The sequence below is a fragment of the Macrobrachium rosenbergii genome, chromosome 47, assembly GCF_040412425.1.
Source record: "Macrobrachium rosenbergii isolate ZJJX-2024 chromosome 47, ASM4041242v1, whole genome shotgun sequence".
Taxonomy (NCBI): Eukaryota; Metazoa; Arthropoda; class Malacostraca; order Decapoda; family Palaemonidae; genus Macrobrachium; species Macrobrachium rosenbergii.
In genome coordinates this window covers 29,765,836-29,790,400 of record NC_089787.1, presented here as the reverse complement: position 1 = coordinate 29,790,400, position 24,565 = coordinate 29,765,836, and the positions used below count along the sequence as shown (strand labels likewise).

The 24,565-nt window shown below is 39.5% G+C and overlaps 1 protein-coding gene across 3 annotated transcripts in view; it reads right to left on the bottom strand.

Moving 5' to 3' along the window:
- LOC136830711 (terminal nucleotidyltransferase 5C) overlaps nucleotides 1-24,565 on the bottom strand; it is an 826,400-nt gene that overhangs the window by 13,058 nt on the left and 788,777 nt on the right. For all 3 annotated transcript variants that reach the window (XM_067090497.1, XM_067090499.1, XM_067090498.1), the window contains one exon: nucleotides 20,323-23,008. In XM_067090497.1, coding sequence (XP_066946598.1) covers nucleotides 21,713-23,008 — 1,296 coding nt within the window. In that variant the 3' untranslated portion in view covers nucleotides 20,323-21,712. The remainder of the gene's footprint in view (nucleotides 1-20,322; nucleotides 23,009-24,565) is intronic.

The following is a 24,565-nucleotide window of genomic DNA, read 5'->3' as shown; positions in this document are numbered from 1 at the left end:
CATTCTTATGGACTACAAGTTCATATTTCATACAGGTACAATAGCATATCAAGCATGTAATTAAGTGCATGCGAGAGAGAGAGAGAGAGAGAGAGAGAGAGAGAGAGAGAGAGAGAGAGAGAGAAATTCCTGCCTTCCCAAACACTAATACCGGAACCTGGCCCATTTCATAGCACGGAGTTTCACATGGGAGCACTTTTACTTTTCACGCACACGGTGGAGTTCATTAGCAAGTTGTTGACTTCACCATTACCAATTAGGAGTGTGTCAGATCCAAGGAAGCCTCTTGGATTTTCAAGTTTTTAATAGGGATACTACTTTCTGAATGTTTGGCGGATTGAAATTCTGAAGTGAAGTATTAAATGAACTACGATGTGGAAGGCATTTACAGAGATTTAAATGGTACCGGCAAAAGATTTAAAAGATTTAATGTCAAGTCGGGTCTTAATGAGCTGCAGTACATTCGACAGCTGATAATCAGATGATTGCGAAATCGGAAGGATCAAATCCTTAGGCCTACGTAGAGAAAAATCGCACAAACCAGGTCACTCATGTTAACTTTTGACAAAGCTGGAAACAGCTATAATTTAACAGGCCGCCATAACTAGATAACCTAACGTATGAAAGTAATATGATGACAAACGTACTATGATAAACGGTACTCCATTTGCCAAACCCACCTTACGTTAATAATAGAAAGGTTTTTTGCCAGATTCTTGCCAACTCATTTTACTAAACAGTGAGTTAATCCCTTCCCCCGTCCTTTTTCTAACAATTTCTCTGAAAACTTTAAACTGATTTTTGCACAGTCACTGACCATCCGTTCATATTCAACAAAATTCTCCAGCACCGGAGGAAGAAAAAAAAAATTCTCAAAACACTGGAGGGAGAAAAAAAAATGTTTCCGGCACTCTGAAAAGACCAACATTCTTCGTTTAACTGAACTGTGATTTATCCATAAGAGTTCACTAGACGTCCTAAGTACTGAAGACTATCCCATATCCAGTGTATTTCAAAAGTTGCGTACCGTCGTGACCTTTCTAAAGCAAGGTTCTGCAGAACACAAAGACAACGTAAGCAGAAGGGAAGAGAGACAATCAGAAACAAAACTTGAATTCCTTAGGGATGTTGCAAGAATTCTATGACCTAGTGCTTTCTCAAGTGACAGGTGGATGGGTTAGGGCCTTCCCACGCCGAGTCAGACTGAAGGGCATGAGCGCTGGAGCGACCTTCCAAGGCAACTATGGAGATAATTGGTTTGAATTCGGTTCCATTACGAAGAAAAGGTTAATCACCACTGGTCCATAAGAATTCATATGAAGTGCAAAGGATGTGTTCACACACGAAAGTCTTGAGAAATGCAGATGCAAGAGGGTAAATTTATATATATAAACCACAAATACCTCCTCTAATCTGAACAGCGTTAGTTTTGTTAAAGAAACATCTCAATTAGGTTCATTCGCAATATTTGTGAATTTAATCATTTTCTTTTAGTTATTAACTACTTGACAATCGATTACACTTAAAGAAGCTGACAAACTTCGCGAACGCCAAAAATAAAACCGTGTCACTTCGCTTACACGCATGTTCAGAATATGAATGGAACCAACCTCAGCGTTTAGTACAAATTTAATGACACAGGGATCTTGAAAGACTTCCCGATTCCCCTGACACTATTCATGCACGATCAGTACTCCATATTCATGACTAAATGCGTTATTAACAGTTTCAACTGGTAGAACCTAAGCAAGTGGGTATTTACCACACTGACTTGATTAAAATCATTCAACGCTGTAAACTAACAATCTGAAACGTTCCTAAGCCATACTGATTCAGCCTTGCCTGTAATCAATAAAAGAAGAAAACCACTAGGCGTGTGTGTTCTGAGGCCATCATCATGACGTCACAGAAGCCGTACTTGAACCGACCGAGCTCAACATTTACTTGGGCTTTAAATAACTTGCTGATAGCTTGAAAATCTCGATGATCCCATGATATTGAACAGATTTTACGAACTTCAAAAATACGAGATTAAAGATATCACAGACATTAGCGTGAGATATGCATTCTCAGTTCTAATAGTCGATTCGTAACTATATCTGCCTTTGTAAAGCCTCTCAAATTTTCAAATTAATGCCACAATTATGAATCGCCAAATTTTATATTTTCTGATTATTGGTTTAAAAAAAAAAGCCAATGCTACCCACAACAGGTGATTAATTTCCTGTCCACTTTAGCTCGTAACATTTTTCTTTTTAAGAGGATTTGAGTATACATGCTTTACAAGACCTCAAGCACAATAAAAACTTGATGTATCAGGCCAAGAAACTGAGTCCTTCCTACTAATTCAGTTTCAAGTTAACGAACTTCGTACAACAAGAAATTTATCTACACTGCGCTGAAGAAACAATAGATAATTTAACATCAAGAACTTCGTATCTGTACTTCGCTGAAGAAACAATTGATAATCAAAGTTCATGAAAAAAGTCAAGAGGCGATAATAATAATAATAATAATAATAATAATAATAATAATAATAATAATAATAATAATAATAATAATGCCCAAGTGTACCAACAAGCGGTTGTGTAAATTTTCTGACATCGTTCATTGCTGATTAAAGTTAAAAAAAAATTAGCAGTGACCACAATCACCAGAAGAAAAACTCCCGAGATTAATTATAACTGCGTAGGAGCACATCCTGCACCATGCCACGACGACATCGTAGCAGCGGTATCGAATACCCAAAAGCCCCACGTGCTTATATATGCCCTCTTACCGAGGACGGAACGCCCTTGACACCGTTACGGTCAAGTCTCAGGTACTTCGGGCCTTCCTACTACTACCCGCTAACCACACATACCAGAGATGATAAATATTAAAAAAAAACTACATATTACTTAATTATTGTTTCAGTTACATCCATAAACAAATGAAATTTTGTATTTGAAATTAGTTAAACTGCTGGCGTTATCCACAGAATACAGTAACTTGGCCCCTGGTACTACGTAATTATTTGGAGATTACAATAAACCCACCGAGAAATGTCACTTAAAGCGGACTTACTTGTAAACATGTATATTTAACTTTTATTGAGTAAATAATTGTAAACATGTATATGTAACTTTTATTATGAGTAAATAATTGTAAACATGTATATGTAACTTTTATTATGAGTAAATAATTGTAAACATGTATATGTAACTTTTATTATGAGTAAATGAACGCAAAGTCAAACAAGGCCAGAAAACAGGTGGGTCTGTAAGGAGGGATGCGGGGGGAGGGAGACTACTAATTTCCACCACATACCGTATGTCTGAAGATTTAAGATTATCACCGAAAAAAAAAAAAAAAAAAAAAAAAAAAAAAAAAAAGGATCCCTGAACTACGATTTCCTGATCAAACTGAATTACTTTAAAAATCACTAAAATGTACTCATCTCTAAACCCAAGTCCTATAATTATCATCCAATTAAGTGTGGATCTTCCAACTTTCCCGGTGCCTACAGGCACCCATTTCATAATGCCGCAATTCTTTTTTTCAAGATGGGGAAAGTGGGGAGGGTGGTGGAAGGACATGACCAAGTCATCACCATTTCCCTTTCATTATAATCTCAATTATATCCGAAATTTGCCTAATTTCCCTTAGTGCATCATTTCTCATTCTTCTTAAAATTTTGCGCACTCTTAAACTAACCAAAGTACTTATTCGTATAATAAAATATTCCGATGTGAGGAACAGTAGACAAGCCCCCCTCCACCTACCAAAAATTATCAAACTTATACCAGACTCCAGAACAGGGAGTTGGGTGTGTTCAAAGATATCACTAGCCTGGTAGATTAAGAAACCATACAATAAAATAAATTTATGTTACCAGGTCTGAAATACGCTGTGACAAATTTTACTGAAATGGCCAACGACTTTTAAATGATTAGGAAGCGCAGAGTTTGCAATTTAACAGTATGCTAAGCGCAACCACCTCGAGTGTAAACAAGAGAGAGAGAGAGAGAGAGAGAGAGAGAGAGAGAGAGAGAGAGAGGTTTCTGAAGTTTCATGCCTATAGTCAACCTGTTATACGGATGCTCGAGTGATTCTCCATTCACAATTCCCACGGGTATCAATATTATTAAGACGCCAAGTGAGCATCAAGGAACCTGTGTGCATTTGACACTCCCTCTACTGTAATTATCATTTAACTGCCAATATAACATTCCAGAGTATGGGAAACTTACTTGGCCAGAACACTTTTAAACCTTAGGCGCACCAAGTTATCGAGTATTATTAAATCATTGGCGTGACTAACTTCCAGGTCTGGCAACATCCAAAATTCCAGCCAAGTGGTTACATACAAACAAAAGCATTCCGAAATACGGGCTCAGCGATTAACAGCAGGACTGGAGAAGCCTCACAAGACGAGGACTTTTAACAAGCGCTAACCGCGCATGCGTCATCGCTGAAACATGATCCCACCGAATAAAATTTTCTTGAAGCAGGGGGTTTCTGAGCGCTAATACTTTCAATGGAACCACTGTGAGAGGAAGCCCGTCATGTTTTGGTGTTGAAGCAAGGATGCTTAACCAGAAATTTTTCTTGCATTATACATTGTCCAAAAATCAATACACCCTTCCTTGTCACCGATATAACCGTAAATCACAACTGCGAGACTCATTAGTAAAGCCTTCATGTGATTACAGTATTACAAGCATCTCAACTGCTTACGTACTAACCAAGCTTATAACAAAAGCTGCTAAGAATTATACCGCGATCATGAGTTTTAAACTGAGACATGGATGATGAACGAAAGGAAACGTGGATAAGATATGATAAGGGGGGGGGGTAGATAGGAGGGAGGACAGTGGTGGACAGGAGTAAAGTAATAGCCTTAGTAAAAGCCAGTCTTACACTGCACAGCCTTACCAGCCACCACCGTTACCACTTTCGTCGTCTTTCGTTTCACTCTCCCTGTCGTCTGTTATAATGGGCAAGGTCCAGAGAATACCTTCGTTTTCCCTGGACCCTAATATTCAGGATGATGCCCGGTTTGTACTCTACTTTTTGCTCTCAGTTTAGCGCAATACAGACTTCCCATCAGAGAGTAGAACCCATCCCTAGTAATCTGCACCTGAAGTTTTTTAAGGCTACGTATCAGACAGAACTATCCATACCAAGACCTGACTGACCTATCCATACCAAGGCCCGAGTACAATTCAAGTATGAAGAGTATTTGCATAAAGATTTTTTTTCACTGAAAAAGTTTACCTGCCAAATATCCTATTATAATATATATATATATATATATATATATATATATATATATATATATATATATATATATATATATATATATTTGCTTCTAGATACTGAAATTACAGTTCAAGGGAAGCTCAGTCGCACGAGTCAAGGGAACTGGTACTGGTGAATTTGTACAAGAGTTAACCCATTTTAACTATACTCCAAACATCTTAGTGTTAAGTTACACATTATTAACCAAGTAAAATGAATTGTTAAACCTTGGTAGCAAAATCAATTATAACAAACATGATCAGTTTTTATATCTACTGTCCTCGGGGTATAAGGTTAGCCACAATTTCGTAACTTTTAATAAACAAGATTTTTTTTTCTTTTAATGAAATGGCTATCTTCAGACGATTCGGTTACCTTCATCACATTCAACTGCACTTTAAACCATTCGACAAGTGTATAATATATATATATATATGTATGTATGTATGTATATATATATATATATATATATATATATATATATATATATATATATATATATATATATATATATATATATATATATATATAAATATATAAATTATATATATATATAAATTCATCGAAGGTAAGTTACTTGAACCTGATTATTCTCAACAACAATAAGTTTCCCGCCGTCTCAACAACAAAATCCACAGATAAAAACACTGATGTGAAGAGCGGCGTCGAGGTGTATTTCGCTCAAGATGCAACTACACCCAGGTCCAGTTTTACCTCATACAGGTGAGACGAGTCCTGACCAGATACCCTTCCAAAACCCACCACCACCACTTCATCGGCACTCCCCCTCCTCCAACTTTCCCCTCCCCATCCTCCCATCCCTTTGCTTCACCTTATGACTGCTGCGATTCCTGGCCCTCCCTCCCTCCCTCCCTTACGAAGGAAGATCCGTTAGCTGCTGAGGGTATGAAGATAAAAGTTAGTAAACCCTTCACTACGGCACATCATACCCACGGGTGGAAATGGCGGGCCTTGCCTGCCAATCCTTCAAGGGGGGTTACGACCACCTTGCCTAATCCTGTCTTCTTGCCGTCATGGAACTGTTGCTCATCCCTAAGGCTACTTACTACGAAGGGCCAAGGTTCACGACGCCACAATCTTTTTTAATTTCCCCGAAAAAGGCAAAACAACATTTGGGCCAATCCAGCAACAAAGTCATGTTTCTAACCGGGAATACGTCCAGCGTCATGAACCATTGCAGAATGCAATGCACTGCGGACCGTGATGAAATCTGCCTGAAGAGTTAAAGCTGGTCGCATTAGACAAGGCCTTACAGGTGGTTTATAATATGGAGTTTTAGTGGAGGCAATAGTTAGAGGGGGGAAGTAAGGGGGAGGGGGAGATTAGACGACTGGCCGACCTTGGGTAACTGGTCTGGCGGGGAAAAGTGGCTCTCGACTCCCGGCCCCCACCCTCACACACCGGATCCCCTCCCCCCTCGTTCGCTCTCCCAATTCTACCTCCACACCGCCCATGCTCTCATCCCACCACCCCACAAACTCCCTCGGAATCACGCCACCACTAACCCACTGGCCGAGTCTTCTTTTAAGTCATCAAAAGCCCCAAGACTTCCTCGCGTCCACTTATCACAAAACGGAAACCATCTTTAATCATTATTTATATATATATAGTCAATAAACAAATTCCCAATACAAAAAGCGTGACTGACTTCGATACATGTTGGTTTTCATTCAAGTAACTTATATGGATTGCAACGGTTCACGCTCTCAAGAGGTGTGATCGGAATGCGATCCTAATCTTCATAGGATTAATTAAATTTCAAACTCCTTCAACTTCACTACCGTTGTCTGAAATGTCGGTGGTAAATTTTCCAGAGAACAGTAATCACCAACAGTCCTTTTAAGTACCAACATTATAACCTTAATTTAGAGCAGTTTCCAACAATATTACATATATACAAAATGCCCTTCCAACGATTTTTCTTCGCGATATTAACACGAAACGCCCAAATCCACCCGTTTTGTCGAGTCATTTACTGCGGAGAACTGACCACCGCTCGTTTTGCCCTGAGGACAATCGAAATGAAGCTCTTGAACAGACAATTACAGCATTACATTAAATTATTACCCATGGGCAAACAGGTCTAATAATAATACTAACCCAAGATTTTAAGCAAGGTCGTGAACGCACTCAAAATCCACTTTATTTCACATATGAACTAAATTCTTCCATTATACAATTATTTTTTAATGCGCTTAATAGCTACATGCATGCGTGTGCACTTATGATACACCTTAAATAATGGTTCGATTCCATTTCAAAAAAAAAAAAAAAAAAATTAGCAACCATTTACCAGGAACGTGCCAATGGAGTTGTCTAATAACTACTTGAAAAATTACCGTGGCAATAAACAGTATATACTTATAATGATTTCAATCAGACCCTTTAGCTAATGCGTAGTTATCGCACATACAAAGTCGGTTTACCAAGCCTCAGCCTAGCGTGTTTCTGCGGGAAGGGAAGATTGTCGGAGAGGGGAGGGGGAGGGAAGGGGTTTACTGTACAGTCTGTAATGTTCTTATGGAAGTGGGTCTCTTAATAAATGGGAAATTCAAACCGCAATGAAATAACTATTTTACTTTTCCTCTGACCAAGGCCACCTGTCACCCGAGACATGAAATCTGAAACTGCATTTCTGGAATGGGAGTGTGTGTGGGGGAGACCCGCCCGAATTGTTCGGATTTGCGAAGTCTCGTGTGTCGATGATGAAACGTTGATGAACGATGAACAGTTAGGGGAAATATATTTTCAATCAGTGACCGCTGATAGCCGGGTAAATATGTAAGCTTAACTTTACCAATAGAGATTCTTTTTAATGGTTATTATACCTTTGTGGGTTAAAGATTGATTGCCAGTCCCTCTTTCTACACCTCAGCTGCGACCTAGTAACAGTTCACTAACATCTACTGGTACTGTACATAATAGTGAGAAACCATAATTATTATTAAATAGACCCAGACCTATGTAGCTTCTTGTCACAATGTTCAGGGATCGAACGCTTCAGTTATGAGTTGCGGGTTCCTTGTCAAGTTTCTCTTACAAAATACTCAGTTATACTTACTGGAGCAAGTAATTGCAAGGGTAATAAACTCGTTAAACACAAAGGTATGCGAGGCAGATTAACAATATAAAACAAAGGCACCATCATTTCAAACACTGCACTGACGTACAACAATTAGCCTACAAGAACAAAACATCAATTTCCTTTTCCTGTAAAACCTTTGATGGAAAACTTTAAGCAAGTTACCCAATCTTACATCAGGTTCAAGACATCCATGTAATTGCATACGTTACAAAACATTTCCACTTTTCCTCAACAATCATACTCTTGGCATCGATAAAAAAAAAAAAAAACGACTGCTTGGGAAAAAAAAAAATCCAATTCATGTAACCATAAACAATAAATCACAATCATGGCGCCTGATTGTTCATCCAAGCAAACAGTCACAATGCACCAACACTCGAGATATTTTGCGGTCACGAACGAATTCGCGCGCAGAACTGAGATCCACACGTGCAAGAAGAAATTGTATAAAAGTGATCATACAAAACCGGGGTCGCAGAGAACCAAGTATTATTGCGTTATGGTTACGTAAGAGAACGCAGCGATGTTCGACAAAAGCAGGGACCGGTTGGCATGTTCTTAACGTTCTTTTGGCAGGTGTGCAACAAAGGATTGGAAAAATAAGCCTTTGCAACTGTATTCAAGATATGTACATTGAGAGAGAGAGAGAGAGAGAGAGAGAGAGAGAGAGAGAGAGAGAGAGAGAGAGAGAGAGAGAGAGAGACTCACTTTTCTACTTTCCAAACCTGCATAAATGAATAAATAATCCAATCATTCGGTGTCAAGTATGTAAAATAAATATTTAAGAGCCAAGATTCCATTTATTAAAATATTTTAACCAACATTATCAAATCCAATATTAAACCGACCCGACATGAGTGTATGCAGTAAAAGAAATCTTGAAAGGAACGCCAAAACATTCCTCTAGTCAGCCGTTTTTAAACGTCTACAAATTAATACGAAAGCCTGCTACGGACATTACCTATGGAATTAGGAGGAGGAGGAGGAGGAGGAGGAGGAGGAGGAGGAGGAGGAGGAGGAGGAGGAGGAGGAGGAGGAGGAGGTGATGGGGTTTCGGGTGAGAGCCCGAAGAGCTGCTGCTGCTGTTGCAGGTAAGTAGAGAACGGGTGGGGGGTGAGGGAGATGGGGGAGGGGGAGTGTGGAGGAGGAGGAGAGCGAGTTCGAACGTTACCCTTGACATGTAAGTTGAGCAGCGGCCGCGTTTTCACTTTCCACCAGAAATTCTTGATTTGCGAACTGTTGCTTCAATTTCACAAGAAGTTTATTAACGGCAGTGTAACGGTGACGTTATACATTTAAGTCGCACGACGAATCAAACTTCCATTCATTCAATCCAACTTTCTGCGCTTTCAAGAAGGGAAACAAATTTCAACACTGCTAAGATCTGCCTGGCAACGTAAGATGACCATAACATAACACATCGCCTAATTACCTCTGGGGTTAACTGCTTTCAATTAGGCAAACTAACCAAACTCATGCAGACGCCTAAGCAATTAAAATGCAGCCACTAACCGCACATTCCAAGGTACAAAAAAGCACGTGTACCGTACAGGAACCCCATAGTTGATCCCTCCTAGCCACAGACGAAGGCAAAGGAGCAATTAAAAGCGATAAGTAGGGTGTACACATATCTTCAACTCTCTCTCTCTCTCTCTCTGCGCGTGACCTTAGCTGCAACAGCAACAATTTGACCAAGACGCGCAAGAAACGTCCTGAGATCATACCTGACCCAAAATGTTGAGGCCACAAGATGTCCTTGCACGTGCCAAATATTACTCAATGGAGCTCTTCAACTAGAGCTTATAGGACGGGGCGCTTGCATAGATTTTCCCTGCAAGGGGTAATTTACCGTGAAGGTATTTTTTTTTTTTTTTACGGGGTGGGGGATATATTGGTCGTCAGATTCTCACCTTCACCTGGTGGCCATAAAACGCCCAGTAAGGAATTTAATTTGTGATAATTTTTGTAATTTGCCTCATTTATATTTCACACAGAGGCAGAGATCTAAAGCAGTTCATGTGTGCATCTAAATATGGGCAAGTCTGCACCGGATTCAAAAACTACTTAACAGCATACCACAAAGCTTTTATACATATAGTCTACATGTATATATATATAACCATATAATAAATTTATATATAACAGAATATATAGTATATATATATATATATATATATATATATATATATATATATATATATATATATATATATATATATATACACACACCTAATCGGTTTCATTAAGACCTTCACGAAAAAATGTTGGATGCTGTTAGGTTGTTAGCTTATAAAGTTACGTTTCGTTGAAGATTTACAGAAGGTCGCCAATGGAAAGTGACCCCCTTTGCCGTACGCTAAACATGAATTTGCAAAGACTTCAAATGAATCTCTAATGATACCATCCAACCGCAACTCTTTTTAGAGGTTAAGAGTCGGTATGTACAACCTCCCTCTCCTCCCCCCTAACATCACAGCAGTTCCAACACAGCCACTGCGACCACGTGATAGAAACAGTGGAAATGGGTGGAAGGAGAGAGACCCGAAAATTACATGGATTCTTCCCAGCCAACTGCAATTATCGTAGTTTCCGATAATTGCTTCACGTCAACAGGTTCTGCTTTACTTCTTGTAGGTACAACCTTTCAGTGTTTACAGATTTCGTTTCAGTAAGTTAAAAAAAATCTTTACGATGAAAATTAATCGCCTAACGAACTTTGTAATCCTATTCCCTTTATTAAAAAATTAAATCCCAAAGAACTGCCCTAGCACTAAAAGAATTTCCACTGGGTATACAGAGGGACGTGAAGGAACACTTGATATGAGAGAGAGAGAGAGAGAGAGAGAGAGAGAGAGAAGGGGTTACAAGGGATGAGCGAAGAACGCATGATCGCATAGCAGCTGTTGAGGGAAAGAGTAGGTGGGGGAGGGGGGGAGGGGGGTTTAGGCACATGGGATACAGGGCCCTGGGGGCTGCGTTATACAGGAAGACATCTACCAAACCAGGTCCCCAGCCGCCTTTTTATTAATGTATGGCTATGCGGCCTACGTCCAATTACTTCAACAGGCAACACACGTACCAAGTGCTTAAGCAAAGGCAAGGGTATATAACTTATGCCCTTTAAGGGACTGTCGAGACAAACAATGACTCATTCCTTGCGCCAAGATAAAATCCTAATTTTCGTATTAAGCAGCTGTGCTCGTTCTCTTTAAGGAAATTCGAAATTTTAGAATCCAAAGGTAAAATAAAATAAATAACTTATCATTAAGATTTCTCTGTAGGTTTTATTTTCCGCTCGGATAAGCAATTTGTTTGGAAATTAAAGACTTCTGTACGACATCAGACCTAAACTTAAATGAGATTCACTACCAATATGCTAGCTACACCATCAGGCAAGATACAGATGTTGCCCTTGGTATGAATGCTTTACCAATCCGATTTCTCAGGGGAGGGTTTGGACACTCGCCACGAATGCATTTCTCATGACCAGTATCGCATGGCTGTCAAAGTCTTTCGAACGGTAAGAGTTAACCACGTGCACTTCAACATTCCATTCGGAGTTGCAGTTACATACCCACGTCAAATTAACGTTAATCAGAAATCCTTAAGGTTTAAGGTTCAAAGGAAACTACACTTTCATATAGTGTTTCAAGTCCTGTCCAAATTCGAAGTTTACGTCAAGACGAAACAAAAGAATCCCTTTAAAAAATTAACTTGGGGAAAATACACGAGAGGGCGTGATAAGATATAAATAGTCCAGGGTATGAATGCCAGCAAAGACGTTGACGGGCAGTGTCACGATGGCAGTAGGCTACATGGTGAAGTCATTAGGATAGTCACCAGGAGTGGAGGCGTTCCTAAGCCACCCGAACCCACATGGGGGTCTGAGTCGTCCCACAGAAGGTTGAGGGATGGGAGTTATAGTGATTAAGAGATAAAATTAGTCAATACTGTCACGCAGGCAATATCCCACCAGCCATCTCTAGCTAAAAATGTCAAAAAACCACTAATGTTTTCAACTATTTGCCTCGACAAACGAAGTCATTTCTGATCAAAGGAATTCCGAAGAGAAAGAACACTTTGTATACTGAAAACGACTGCTATATATATGTCTAAAACTACATACATTAAGACAAAATTAAATGATAAAGACATTTAATGAGAAACATTAAAACAAAATCAGATAAGAAAAAGACAAAATCATCTCTGAACGCAATTAAACAGCACTCACTCAGCCAATCGAAGTTTCCTCTTGAACACAACACTGTAACGAGAGAGCCCAGAAAGGTTCTAAATCAAATACCACAACGGGCGGCAGACCATCGAGACAAGCAACCAGTTGTATCTATTTTTACACGGCAGAGCAACGACCAGAAAACCCTCCCTCCCAGACTCACTCGGGTTCTCAGAAGACACCTGAAGCCTAACACCAGTTTTGCATTTTGGAGAAAAAAAAAAAAATTCTAAACGAAGATCAATAATTGCAAACTCTGTTTTGGAATTCTTATCGATTCTGTTTCTTCCACAACTCAGAAACATAAAACTTGCAAAAGGAAAAATCCGGTGCTACAATTCATGGGTTAGACCATGATAGACAAAAACCATAAAATCAAGACAATTATTCTTCATTGGTTTTGAAATTCACACACACACACACACACACACACACACACACACACACACACACACACACACACACACACACACACACACACACACAGAGAGAGAGAGAGAGAGAGAGAGAGAGAGAGAGAGAGAGAGAGAGAGAGAGAGAGAGAGAGAGAGAGAGAGGAAATGAAGTTTGATAAGTACGAGGGGCAGCAATATTTAAGAGTGCGGCAGCACGCAATTCAGGATTGATTTCTATTTGACTAAATTTCATAGAGGACTGTTTAGGATCCGCCTTTAACATCAAACAGAAATGCCCTCTGTTCATTAAATCCTAAATGAAATGATAACCAACTTGAAAAGAAACTATTAGCCAAGTATTCAAAAAGAAAAAAAGAAACTATTAGCCAAGTATTCGAAGGAAAAAAAAAAACAAAGGGATATTTGTAACTAAGACACTTTCAATATATATGTAACGACAAACAGATACATTCAAACTACCCCAGTTCCCAGAGGATGTTCCGTCCTCCAAATCACGAGTCCAATAATAGCATCCGAAAAATCTTCACTCACAGCACCGAACTAGAAACAGAAAACTAGCAGAAACTCTTAGCTGGTAACAATACTGTTGCCCAATCACTGCTGGCCACTTCATGTAGAGTCTAGAGTCCTTGCGTGGTTGTTTCTTGTTTCCAACATTCTCAGACTACTACCATAGTGCTAAAAATACCAGCCTTCCCCCCTCCTCTTCCCTATCCCTTTACAATATGGAAACGTATAGGATCGATACGGATGCATCATGAGAAGTTACGCCATTCAAAACCAAGGCATTTGGTGTTCTTAATGGTTGGGATGTATTAAACGAAGTCCCATAAAATTTTAACTTTTTATGCATATGCACTGAACTAAACTAGGCCTAATATAGTGAAAAAATATATATCTAGAAACTAAAAACATTACCATTAACACCACTCTGACCCAATAAGCTTCTATTCTTAATATTTATTACGTGACAAGATAAAACACTCAGATGCAACAAGTGAATGAACTGACGACCTCAATACACATGACAACCACGTGGGGCCAGTTTCCATAGCCAATGGTCCTGGCATGTCTCGTCGAAACTAGTGCCAAATTCACGAATCTAGAGTATTCACAGCATATTCGCGAGACACCTGCACGAACACCAGTCCGTCAGAAGCACGAGAACATTTTCATATGCATTGACATGACCGATATTTTATACGATACCAAAACGAGTCGAGAGCTGTACTGCAAACAATCACGCAACCAGCAACTTTTTGTAGAGCTACTAGTATTAGCAGCTATTTATAAGTTTTGACTCGGGGAACATATCTCCAAATTACCTCACTTCGGATAACTTCAAGTTATGACGCTTTCCTTTAAGAAGGAAGTTACACAACACCCATGAAACTATTTTACTGAGCAAATTCACTGGGACTATACTTCAAGAGAAACAAACCTAAGAATACTAGCTATTACTTAAAGCACCAAATCTTCAAAAGCCCTTCACTACCGTAGTTATTGAACCAAACTCTCACAAGATCACAGGTTAGCCTACTTGACATGGTTAGGCTAGACTAGGTAGGCCTGTACTATATAACCACCGCAGTTTAACCAAACATAGGGTTGAATGACTTGGTAGGGAGACAAATTAATGATCTGGGACAGAAAGAATGCCGTTCAGGAGTGATGTCTAGACTGAAAGCTTTGGAAAAATACGGAAACAAATTCGTTGCAGAGCTAAAGTTTTTCTCAACTGTATGGATGCTTAAACTGAATGCACTTGAAAAAGTCCAATTAACTTGCAGTCAAGAGCATCTAGCTGTGAAGCGAATGGCGTGTAACGAGGAAACGACACAGGTGTAATTAAATTTAACCTCCAGCATCCAGTAATAGTGATGTAATTAATGTACGGTATATCCTTCACTGGATATATACCTCTGGTATTTGCTCGTTTGCAAGCAATTAATTCCATTTTCCATTCATTTACTGAGAGAGAGAGAGAGAGAGAGAGAGAGAGAGAGAGAGAGAGAGAGAGAGAGAGAAGGGATTATAGCAGGCCAAGCATCAATTACTTCACTGTTAAAATAAATACGCTCTTGCCAGATGCTCAGTTCTTGACTGGCCAGTTCTCCGCGGTTTCCTTTACTTCTATCTCTGTTTCTGCAAATCTAACATTCTACCCCCCAACCCCTTTACACACCCCCACAAACCAAGCACGACACCGGATATGCACGAAAACAACTTTATGGCACACTAACGTTACCCATATGCGTTACTAAAGCTACTGGTGATTAACTTCTACACGAAAATCTCACAAACTGGGCCTAATATGTCGTCTTATACGGTACACACTGCTTCAAAAGCATTACAGAACTTATGAAAGATTGTACTCAACTATAGCTAATCATATCATATCAAATAACTGTGGACCAGCACTGATATACAATCGTTATTATTTACACCATTCAATGTAATTAGAATATATATAAAGAGCCACTTGGTCATAGATTGTATTCATAACTATGTGTTGAACAACACAATGCGTGTTCTGCTGTTAAACCATTTTCATATCTATCTGCTATTAAACCATTTTCATAACTATAAATTATTACAAGGGATGAAGAATTAACAGAATTAAAATTAACAAAAAGCTATATAACTGAAACCAAGGAACCCGTTACAAGCAAGAGCCAATTTCATCCTACTTAGGCCTAATTCACACACGCTACAAATACATCACGCGCAGCTAACACAAAAATACTCTGGGGGGGAGCAGTCAGGAGAGATTCCTCAACGCTAACTTATTGTCGTAGACCACGCAACATTTTCTCATTACTACAACACTGCCCATGAGTCTAAGGCACCAGACTCTCAAAGCTAAGTAGGTCATATTTGTCGACATACGATATGACAGTCTGGGTGGGTGGGAATCTCTTATTTTGTGAACGGTTTTACCTCCGTGGGTTGGAGATTACCCCCGTCGATTTTTTTGAGGGGAGTGGGGAGAGACGTTTCCATCTAGATGTACTCTGGCCCTCGTCCCGTTCGGGAGTCGAACACTGTGTCAGTTGTCAGGCATGCTATCACCAGACCCACAAACCTGGCTAGCCTATATGGTTCAAAAAAAAAAAAAAAAAAAAAAAAAAAAAAAAAAAAAAAAAAAAAAACTATAGAAAAATAAATATTACCATGGACCACCGTATACAACAGTAACGGTTAATTTATTTATATTTTTTCTAATAATGACGGATTTCTTTCTGTATTTCCCATTACTTTGTTACTTCTTTCGAATGAACACCATATTCTTTGCAGGCTTGAATTTCAAGTCAATGGACCCTGTGGGCTTGTTCCATATGAATAAGGTTCATCTCAAAAAAAAAATAAAATAAATACATAATTATAATAAACCACATGATACCCACAATGCAAGCCTAAATGAAACATCCTGAAACACGCACACACAAAATAAACTTAAAATATATAAAATAAGTCAGAGTTTCCCCGTAATAACAGCTCATTCTTCCTCGTCTGCTTCAGTGTGGACACAAGTACATTATACGACTGGTGTCGGCTTATTCAAATGGAGATTATCCGACACTTAATCTGACCGCAGCTCATCTAAGCACAGTTGTGTAGTCTACACTTCGCGAACGAAGATTCTACCATTTCATCAAGTTCAAAGCCTCTAGAATCTGCTTAATTACCTTTCGCTTAATCGTCCACTAAACACTAAGTCACAGTAATCATATACATATATATACGTTATATATATATATATATATATATATATATATATATATATATATATATATATATATATACATATATATATAAATATACATACATATAAAATAATATATATGATGTATAAATACAAATATATATATATATATATATAATATATGCAAATATAATATATAACATATATAAATATATATATATATATATATATATATATATATATATATAATTATATATATATATATATATATATATATATATATGCAAATACATACATACACATATATAAATACATACATACAGGCTATACACCGTAGTGTGTGGGCAGTGTAAAATCCAACTCATACCATAATCAAAAGGTAACTTTAAAAAAAAGAAACAAAAACTTCATTTTAAAATATCAAAATCACAAAAAAAACTTCATCTCACAAAAAGTGACGTAACAGTCCACCAGTTCCGTTTCTTGAGCGTCCCTCCTCCTCCTCCTACACCACAAGGGTAATTCAGAATCCTCCAAATCCCACACAAGGCAGATGCCACTGCTGTTATCGCGTCCTTCTGTCCCGTTAATATGAAAGGTTCTCACTCATCCTGAATACAAAACTGGCCGCCTTCCCTCCCACACACACATCCCCGCCCCCTCCTCGCAATACGCTCCCATCCCTCGTTCTTTCTCTACCAAACCCCTCATTAAGTGTACGGTCTCCTGCTTGTCTAGTAACCTCTAGTATTTGAAAGGTTGACGCCTTCTAGCCCTAGTATGCCTGCCTGAAAAGCGAAGTTTTATAAAAAAAAAAAAAAAAAAAAAAAATAAAACATTTCCCATAATAATCGCTACAAAAATACATAACCAAACCATATTTCATAACTGAAAATCTCAAGTTTAATCACTTATCAAAATGACTTAACGCTGATATTAGCCTACCTGGGATGGTTACTTTCACGAGAATAAAACCTTTCCCACCATAACCCTTAACAAAAAACAGAGTCAAAACATATTTCATAACTGAAAATCTTAAGTTTAATGAATCATTAAAATGACTAACACTGACGTCTTCGCGAACAGACCAAAAAGACGACAAAACACTCCAACCATCGTATATCGCGCCCAGGAAATGATCTTTGCCTCCCGACAGTTATTCGTAAAGGTCACCTCAGCGAGATGGCACCAACGAGAAAAGAGGGGATATTACCCTACTTCCCATATCCTCGATGGGATAATCAATAAACCAATTTTCACATTCTGAGGTGGGAGGGAGATAGCTCCATCCCGTTTCCCCTCTTTATTCACGAAAATTCGTGCAATTTCCTGTATGGAGTGGCTGGCGTGTATTTATATGAAGAGTGCGCACGATAATTGTACTTCTGACATATGACCATACTCCATTGTAAATGATTCTGTATCAACGGAAATTATTCAGAAAGGCTTTCACCACGACAGCCCATCGATATACAATACAGCCACCGTTGCATGACAACTAAACTAGCCTACTTCCTTATTCACTAGGGCAGAAGAGAGTGAAAGTAACACCGTCTGGCAGACTGTGCAAGTCGAGTCAGATGGGGGAGAAAATCCACAACACGTATCACCGGGAACACGAAGAATACCTGTCAACAAATTTCACATTAACTCGACTTTTATATTTACAACACATGCTCACCACAAAGACTCGAGACCACAGGGCTGTATAAAAGCCTGCCAACTAAAATAAGACTTGTGTAGTGGATAGCCCTATTAATTCTCTATAGATACATTAATGCAAGCTGTATAGCAGATAGTCCTATTAATCCCCTATAGATATATTAATATATTTGTACTGAGAAAGAAACTATTCTCTATTGATACATTAATGCAAGCTGTATAGTAGATAGTCCTATTAATCCCCTATAGATATATTAATATATAATTTGTACAGAGAAAGAAACTGAGTCGTAGAATAGAACTATGAAATCTATACATGAATATTTCAGCCATCAATATCTACCATAACTCACGACCCAACCCAATTACTCGCCTAACCACAGTAAATGGGAATTAGCACAATCAGTTTTAAGAGGCTCATTACCCACTGGTTAAACCAATCCCCCATGCGGTGACAAGAGCTAATCCTTTCACAATTTACGAAAGGGACAGCCAGCCAGCTACGTGTTTTTTTTTTCTCTCTCTCCATTTTCCGCGACGAGACCAGGGAATTGGGATGGATCCACTACAAGACACCGCCAGACCGTGTGGTAAGACGACACACTATTCAACAGCCCGTATCCCACACACTTTCTTCTTTGTTTAGACTTTCTCCCCTCATCCAAGCCAAGCTGTCACGAAACGACAAAACCTAACATTCTGGAAAAATTTCTTTGGAACAGAGAGAGAGAGAGAGAGAGAGAGAGAGAGAGAGAGAGAGAGAGAGAGAGAGAGAGAATTTTTTTGAACACTTTATCGCAATTTTATAGACGTTCCTTCCTGCTCCCTCCTTATATACTGCGTTTCACGTCAACTGTTCCTTGCCCTTTATACCACATATCCCAACCTCCTCATCTGATTCAACGTATGTCAGCCTACCAAGATGAAATATACTTGGTATGAAATATATCACAGTTCAGTGAACTAGAATTCATAACCTTTCCTTTTAAATCAAAACTCTTCACTGTAATAATTCCAGTAGATGAGAGTATCTTGAAATTAAGCTGTATGAAGAGAGAGAGAGAGAGAGAGAGAGAGAGAGAGAGAGAGAGAGAGAGAGAGAGAGAGAGAGAGAGAGAGAGATTCGTTATAGGGAAACTATGTAATCAAACGTATGTGAAAGTTTACAAGTAATTCACACATGAGATCTTACAGACGAAAAAAATGGTGGTATGTACAACTCTCTAATAACGCTCATTCCTTATTAAATCTAAAAGAACTTCAAAATTACAATCACTGTCTAAAATTAAAAAGTTATCACAACGTAAACAAAGAGAGCAATGCTTAATAATACTGAACCGACCTTGAGTCTCACCCACCTCCAATCAATATTGTGGTAAAACGCCTCTCTCTCTCTCTCTCTCTCTCTCTCTCTCTCTCTCTCTCTCTCTCTCTCTCACACAAACGTCTTTTCAAGAACAAATCAAATCCTCCTCTAAACTAGTTTCTCAATATCAAGGCATTAATTTTTTTTCATACTCTTGTCATTTACCCCATAAATTCAAGCACCTTCCCAGATACAATGTGCACACAGGCATTTACATTAGCTTCTTACTGAATCACTCGAATGAATAACCTTGTAAAAAAAATCTACTGCTGCATTGATAAAAATTACAGTAACTGGACTGTCTAATTTACAATTAAGTAAACACAAATGGTAAAAACTACCTCATTCCTCTACCTTAAAAAAATTATAATATATATAATATATATATATATATATATATATATATATATATATATATATATATATATATATACATATATATATATATAATATATACATATATATATATATATAAATTCGTAATAAAACTTCCTAAACCTACCATTAGCCTAAAAATACACTAAATTGGTTTATTCTAGTCTTACTTACCTCATGACAGAAGTATGTAGGGCTGTTCCACCTTATAACTTGCTGGGTGCGATGCCCCCCTGTACAAACACCATGTCTACCCCTTCGCAGGACACGAGAAACAGGTGGACAGGGGCGTTCGTGCACCCACCGGGAGGCGGCCTCACGTCATGGCAGGTCAGTCTCATCCTGTAGGCGTAGCTGCAGGGGAAACCACCTCCTGTTGTAAAATACTTGAGGCTGTCGGTGGAAGGAGAGCCTAGCTGGTCTTACAAGAGAGTCAGCGCCTCTTGACGATGGGCTGAGGGTGGGGGCGAGTGAGCACTTTTAAACAACACTGACAGACTTGCCTCAATAAGGTATACTTTTTTTGGCACCGACCTAAACACTTCCAACACTTCCAGTTACGGCATCGGTTGAATAATACCAGAATCAAATAACTAAAACGACATGGTTCATTTTACTGGCACTGACTGGCTTCATTTAACCCTATTCCTTCCCATTGTATCCTTCCCTTTATTGTGCACGATCTGACAGCCGTTACCTTGGGTTCTTGTACTTCGTGTAAACTGGCTGATAATTAACACATCGTAGGCTTCTCTGAGTTCCTAGTTATAACAGACACACACACACACTGCTGTGTGTGTGAATAACACGACCGTTCAGGCGATGTTACGAAACTGGGTATTACTGAGACTTGCAATTATGACGAGATGGGCAAAGGGGGCGCAAAGAAGCGAACTATATCCTCCCTGGCGAACTTCCAGCCGGCAAAATGATTATTTGCGTGTGTGCTGATCATGATCGTGGGGGCTCTTTTCTTATGTCATTTCAACACTAACAGTTCCTCAACTGTCAGTCTTCTTCACATCAACTTTTTGACATTTTAATACTCCTTTGGCTGGCGTACGGCATTTTAATTTTTTTTTAAATAATGATAGTCTCTCTTTTCGTGGCTATGGCGTGGAAACACACTCATGTACATATCACAATAGTCAAGTGGCAATTAGGTTGTTAAAACAGCAGGATTCGCTGTCAGGTCAGCAGGGGCAGTAGCAGTATAAACAGGCGTAAGAGCCCTATTAAAATCTCTCCTGCCACTGCTGCTGTTGCAAATTTGCCACCAGCAGTTTTGATAACACCTGCTGAAACCACCTCGTCTGCCCGTCACCTACAAATTAGGGGGAGTTGATTGAATCAACTACTAAAAAAACCTTCACAAAAGGTTTGCTTTTTCTTACTCTAGTCCTTTTCACAATAAAAGTCTCAGAGGGGGGAGGGGTGGTTTGGGCAGTCAGAAGGTGGGCACAACCATAACGTCACCAGGTGTTTGCTGTTGGCACTGAACGGGCCATGATACTCCGGAGGGCACTGATGCCCATCCTTAGAAGACCCGGGCAGAGCACGTGCACTAGGCGCACTGCAACCACCCACACGTGCAAGTGTAAGACTGTGGGGGCGCGGGTGCTGGCACGATGGGGGCATAGTAATACCCATTGCTATAGATGACTGGAGGAGGAGGTGCTATGTGTACGTCGAAACTGCTGCTAGTGCTGCTTGTGGAGCTGCTACTGCTACTACTACAGCTGCTGCTACTACAATGCTGTTGCTGTTTGGCGTATAATCTCTGCTGTTCTGAGTAGAAGACTTGACAAGCGAGCTCGTCAATGAGGTTGAGGGTTTGGCGTCTTTCATGCCCCATCAGGCAGACTGTGGACTCGTCGACGACGCGGTGCAGAACCATCAGGTATTCGTAACGCAACGCCTCGTCCTCCCCGACGAAGTGGTTCCACAAGTAGGCCTCGAGTTTCGTCTGTTGCTGTTGAACGTCAGGAAAGTCTATGAAGAATCGAGAGCACATGTATCGCTCTAGGGTCTTGATCTCCTCGGGGCGGGCGGGTTCGTAGTCCTTCACGATCAGGTTACAGTACTTGAGCAAACCACCGCCTCGAATCTCTTCGGGGCTCTTCGTGGCTATCAACTTCTTCTGCAGGTGGTAGAGGGCCTCGCTGAAATCGCCGTACACACTCTCGCCCGCTACGGTCGGGTAGAAGTTCTCGCTCATGGGCATCTCTGCACAGTCGTAAAAGAGCAAGATGGAGTCCAGAACGATCTGGAAAGAGTCGACAGAGAACTCAAATTGGCGCTTCATACTGTCGACGAACTTGAGTTCGACATTTCTGCCTCCATTGTTGGACAGAGAAATGAGTGACCATCGGTCAGTGTCATTCACCTTAACCATTTTGTTGACATAGCCTTCTTTCATCGAGCAAGACGACATACGCTTCTTGCTCACGCCCTCTGGCAAATAGTCCAACAGCACTTCGAGAACGGCGTTTTTCACGCGGTCGTAGTTGCGCGGCGTGCTCAGATCCACGGCGAAGATCAGGTCCAGATCGTTATAGGCCTGATCGGAATCCGTTGCCAGGATATGGGATGCAGCACCTCCGTTAATGCGAATGTCGCGCACTGTCATGGAATCAGCTTCCAGCTTAGTTCTCACCATACAGATCAAGTCCCGCAAGCGGATCTCCAACGTCGGGAAGTTTCCTCGGCCGTGTATGGGCACCACCTCGTGCAACAAATCATTCAGTTGACGCACCTGCTCGTAGCTGAGAACAGCAAATCTCTGATCCTCCATGTCGACGTTGAGGAGACCTTCCATTCTGATGCGAAGTAGCTCTTCAGCGCTGCCCACACTGCCGCTCTGTAGGGCAGAAGGCAAGAGTAAGTGTCGGGGGCTAAAGGAGATCAGTACAAAGTGAGAGTCGTGTGCGTGTGTTCAAAGCCTGTCTGCCGCGTCCTCAACCCACCACAGCCACTAGTCAACTGACAAGTCGGTTGGCAGTCGCCGCTGAACATGCCAGGTCTGAGAGGCAGCAGCAGCACCAGCAGGTGGCGGCGTGTGACGACCATGACGTCATACGCCTCACCAACACACGAACACACGCCCACTACTCTGCTTCAAAAGGCTGCGCAATGGTTGCGCCAATATGTAATACAGACAGGAATTCCACTACTATACAAATCAAGTTACAAAACACATGAAATACTTTGAAACAAATCACTAAGTGGAATTCCTGGAATGGTAAACATCAAACAACTAAAATATGGTGCCACTTCAATTTCATATCTATGTATTTTGTTGAGAGAGAGAGAGAGAGAGAGAGAGAGAGAGAGAGAGAGAGAGAGAAAGAAGACCTACCATCATAAAATTGTATATCTACTGCTTATTTGTTATTCCGTTTAAACATGCAGGTAAAAATAAAAACATTCGTGGAAAAATACAAAAATAGTTAATGAAATTGGGTCAAGTGAACGATTATGAACTGAGTTGCATTAACCCATATTCCTGGAGTTGTAAAACTGCAGACCAAGGAATATTAATACAGAATTTTTTAAAACAATAAAAGAGAAAAATACGTGACTTATGACAACCGTTCCCTTTAAGTTCAGACGAGAAGCATTCCTTCTCAAGGACGTGGTGATTTCGCATTTCTGAAACTCAGATTGTGTGTGTGTGTGTGTATATATATATAATATATATATATATATATATATATATATATATATATATATATATATATATATATATATATATATGTAATATATATATAAATATATATATATATATATATATATATATATATATATATATATATATAATATTTCCCCCTAAATCCATACATATATGACAACCAGTTACAATATCTTTAGGAAGCTTTTTAAAAATTCACAAAGCTAACTCTACGGTCCTGTAAATCACAGCAATAAACATAAAACCATTTCAGTGTACCTATTAAAAAAAAGCTTATAAAAGTTTGTACACTGCAAAATGTTCGTAAATCACGATATCCTAATTACGGTATTTTCAAAGTTCTCTACAATTACCTCTCCTACTGACTCGCTTCTTAGTAAATTAAACTAAACTAGTTCATAAAAAAAAAATTCAAACATGGAATCAAATATTACTTAACCATATAAATTTCAGGTGAGATTTAATTAAAAATTAACATACCAGGAACACACACCTTGCGTGGATTTATACTAATGCTTTTTGAAAGCAATTACAGTAATTTTGGAATGTACCGTTAGGATAGAAACGGAACTGGTTAAACTCTACGGAGTCTACGCGAACATTTCTAACTGGCTGCCTTACTAAATTACCGTCATCGACGTGTGAACACAACTGTCCAATAAACAGAGGCGATTAATTTACAAGGAAGCTTTCACGTAAAACCTTTAAGCACAAAAGAAACAACTG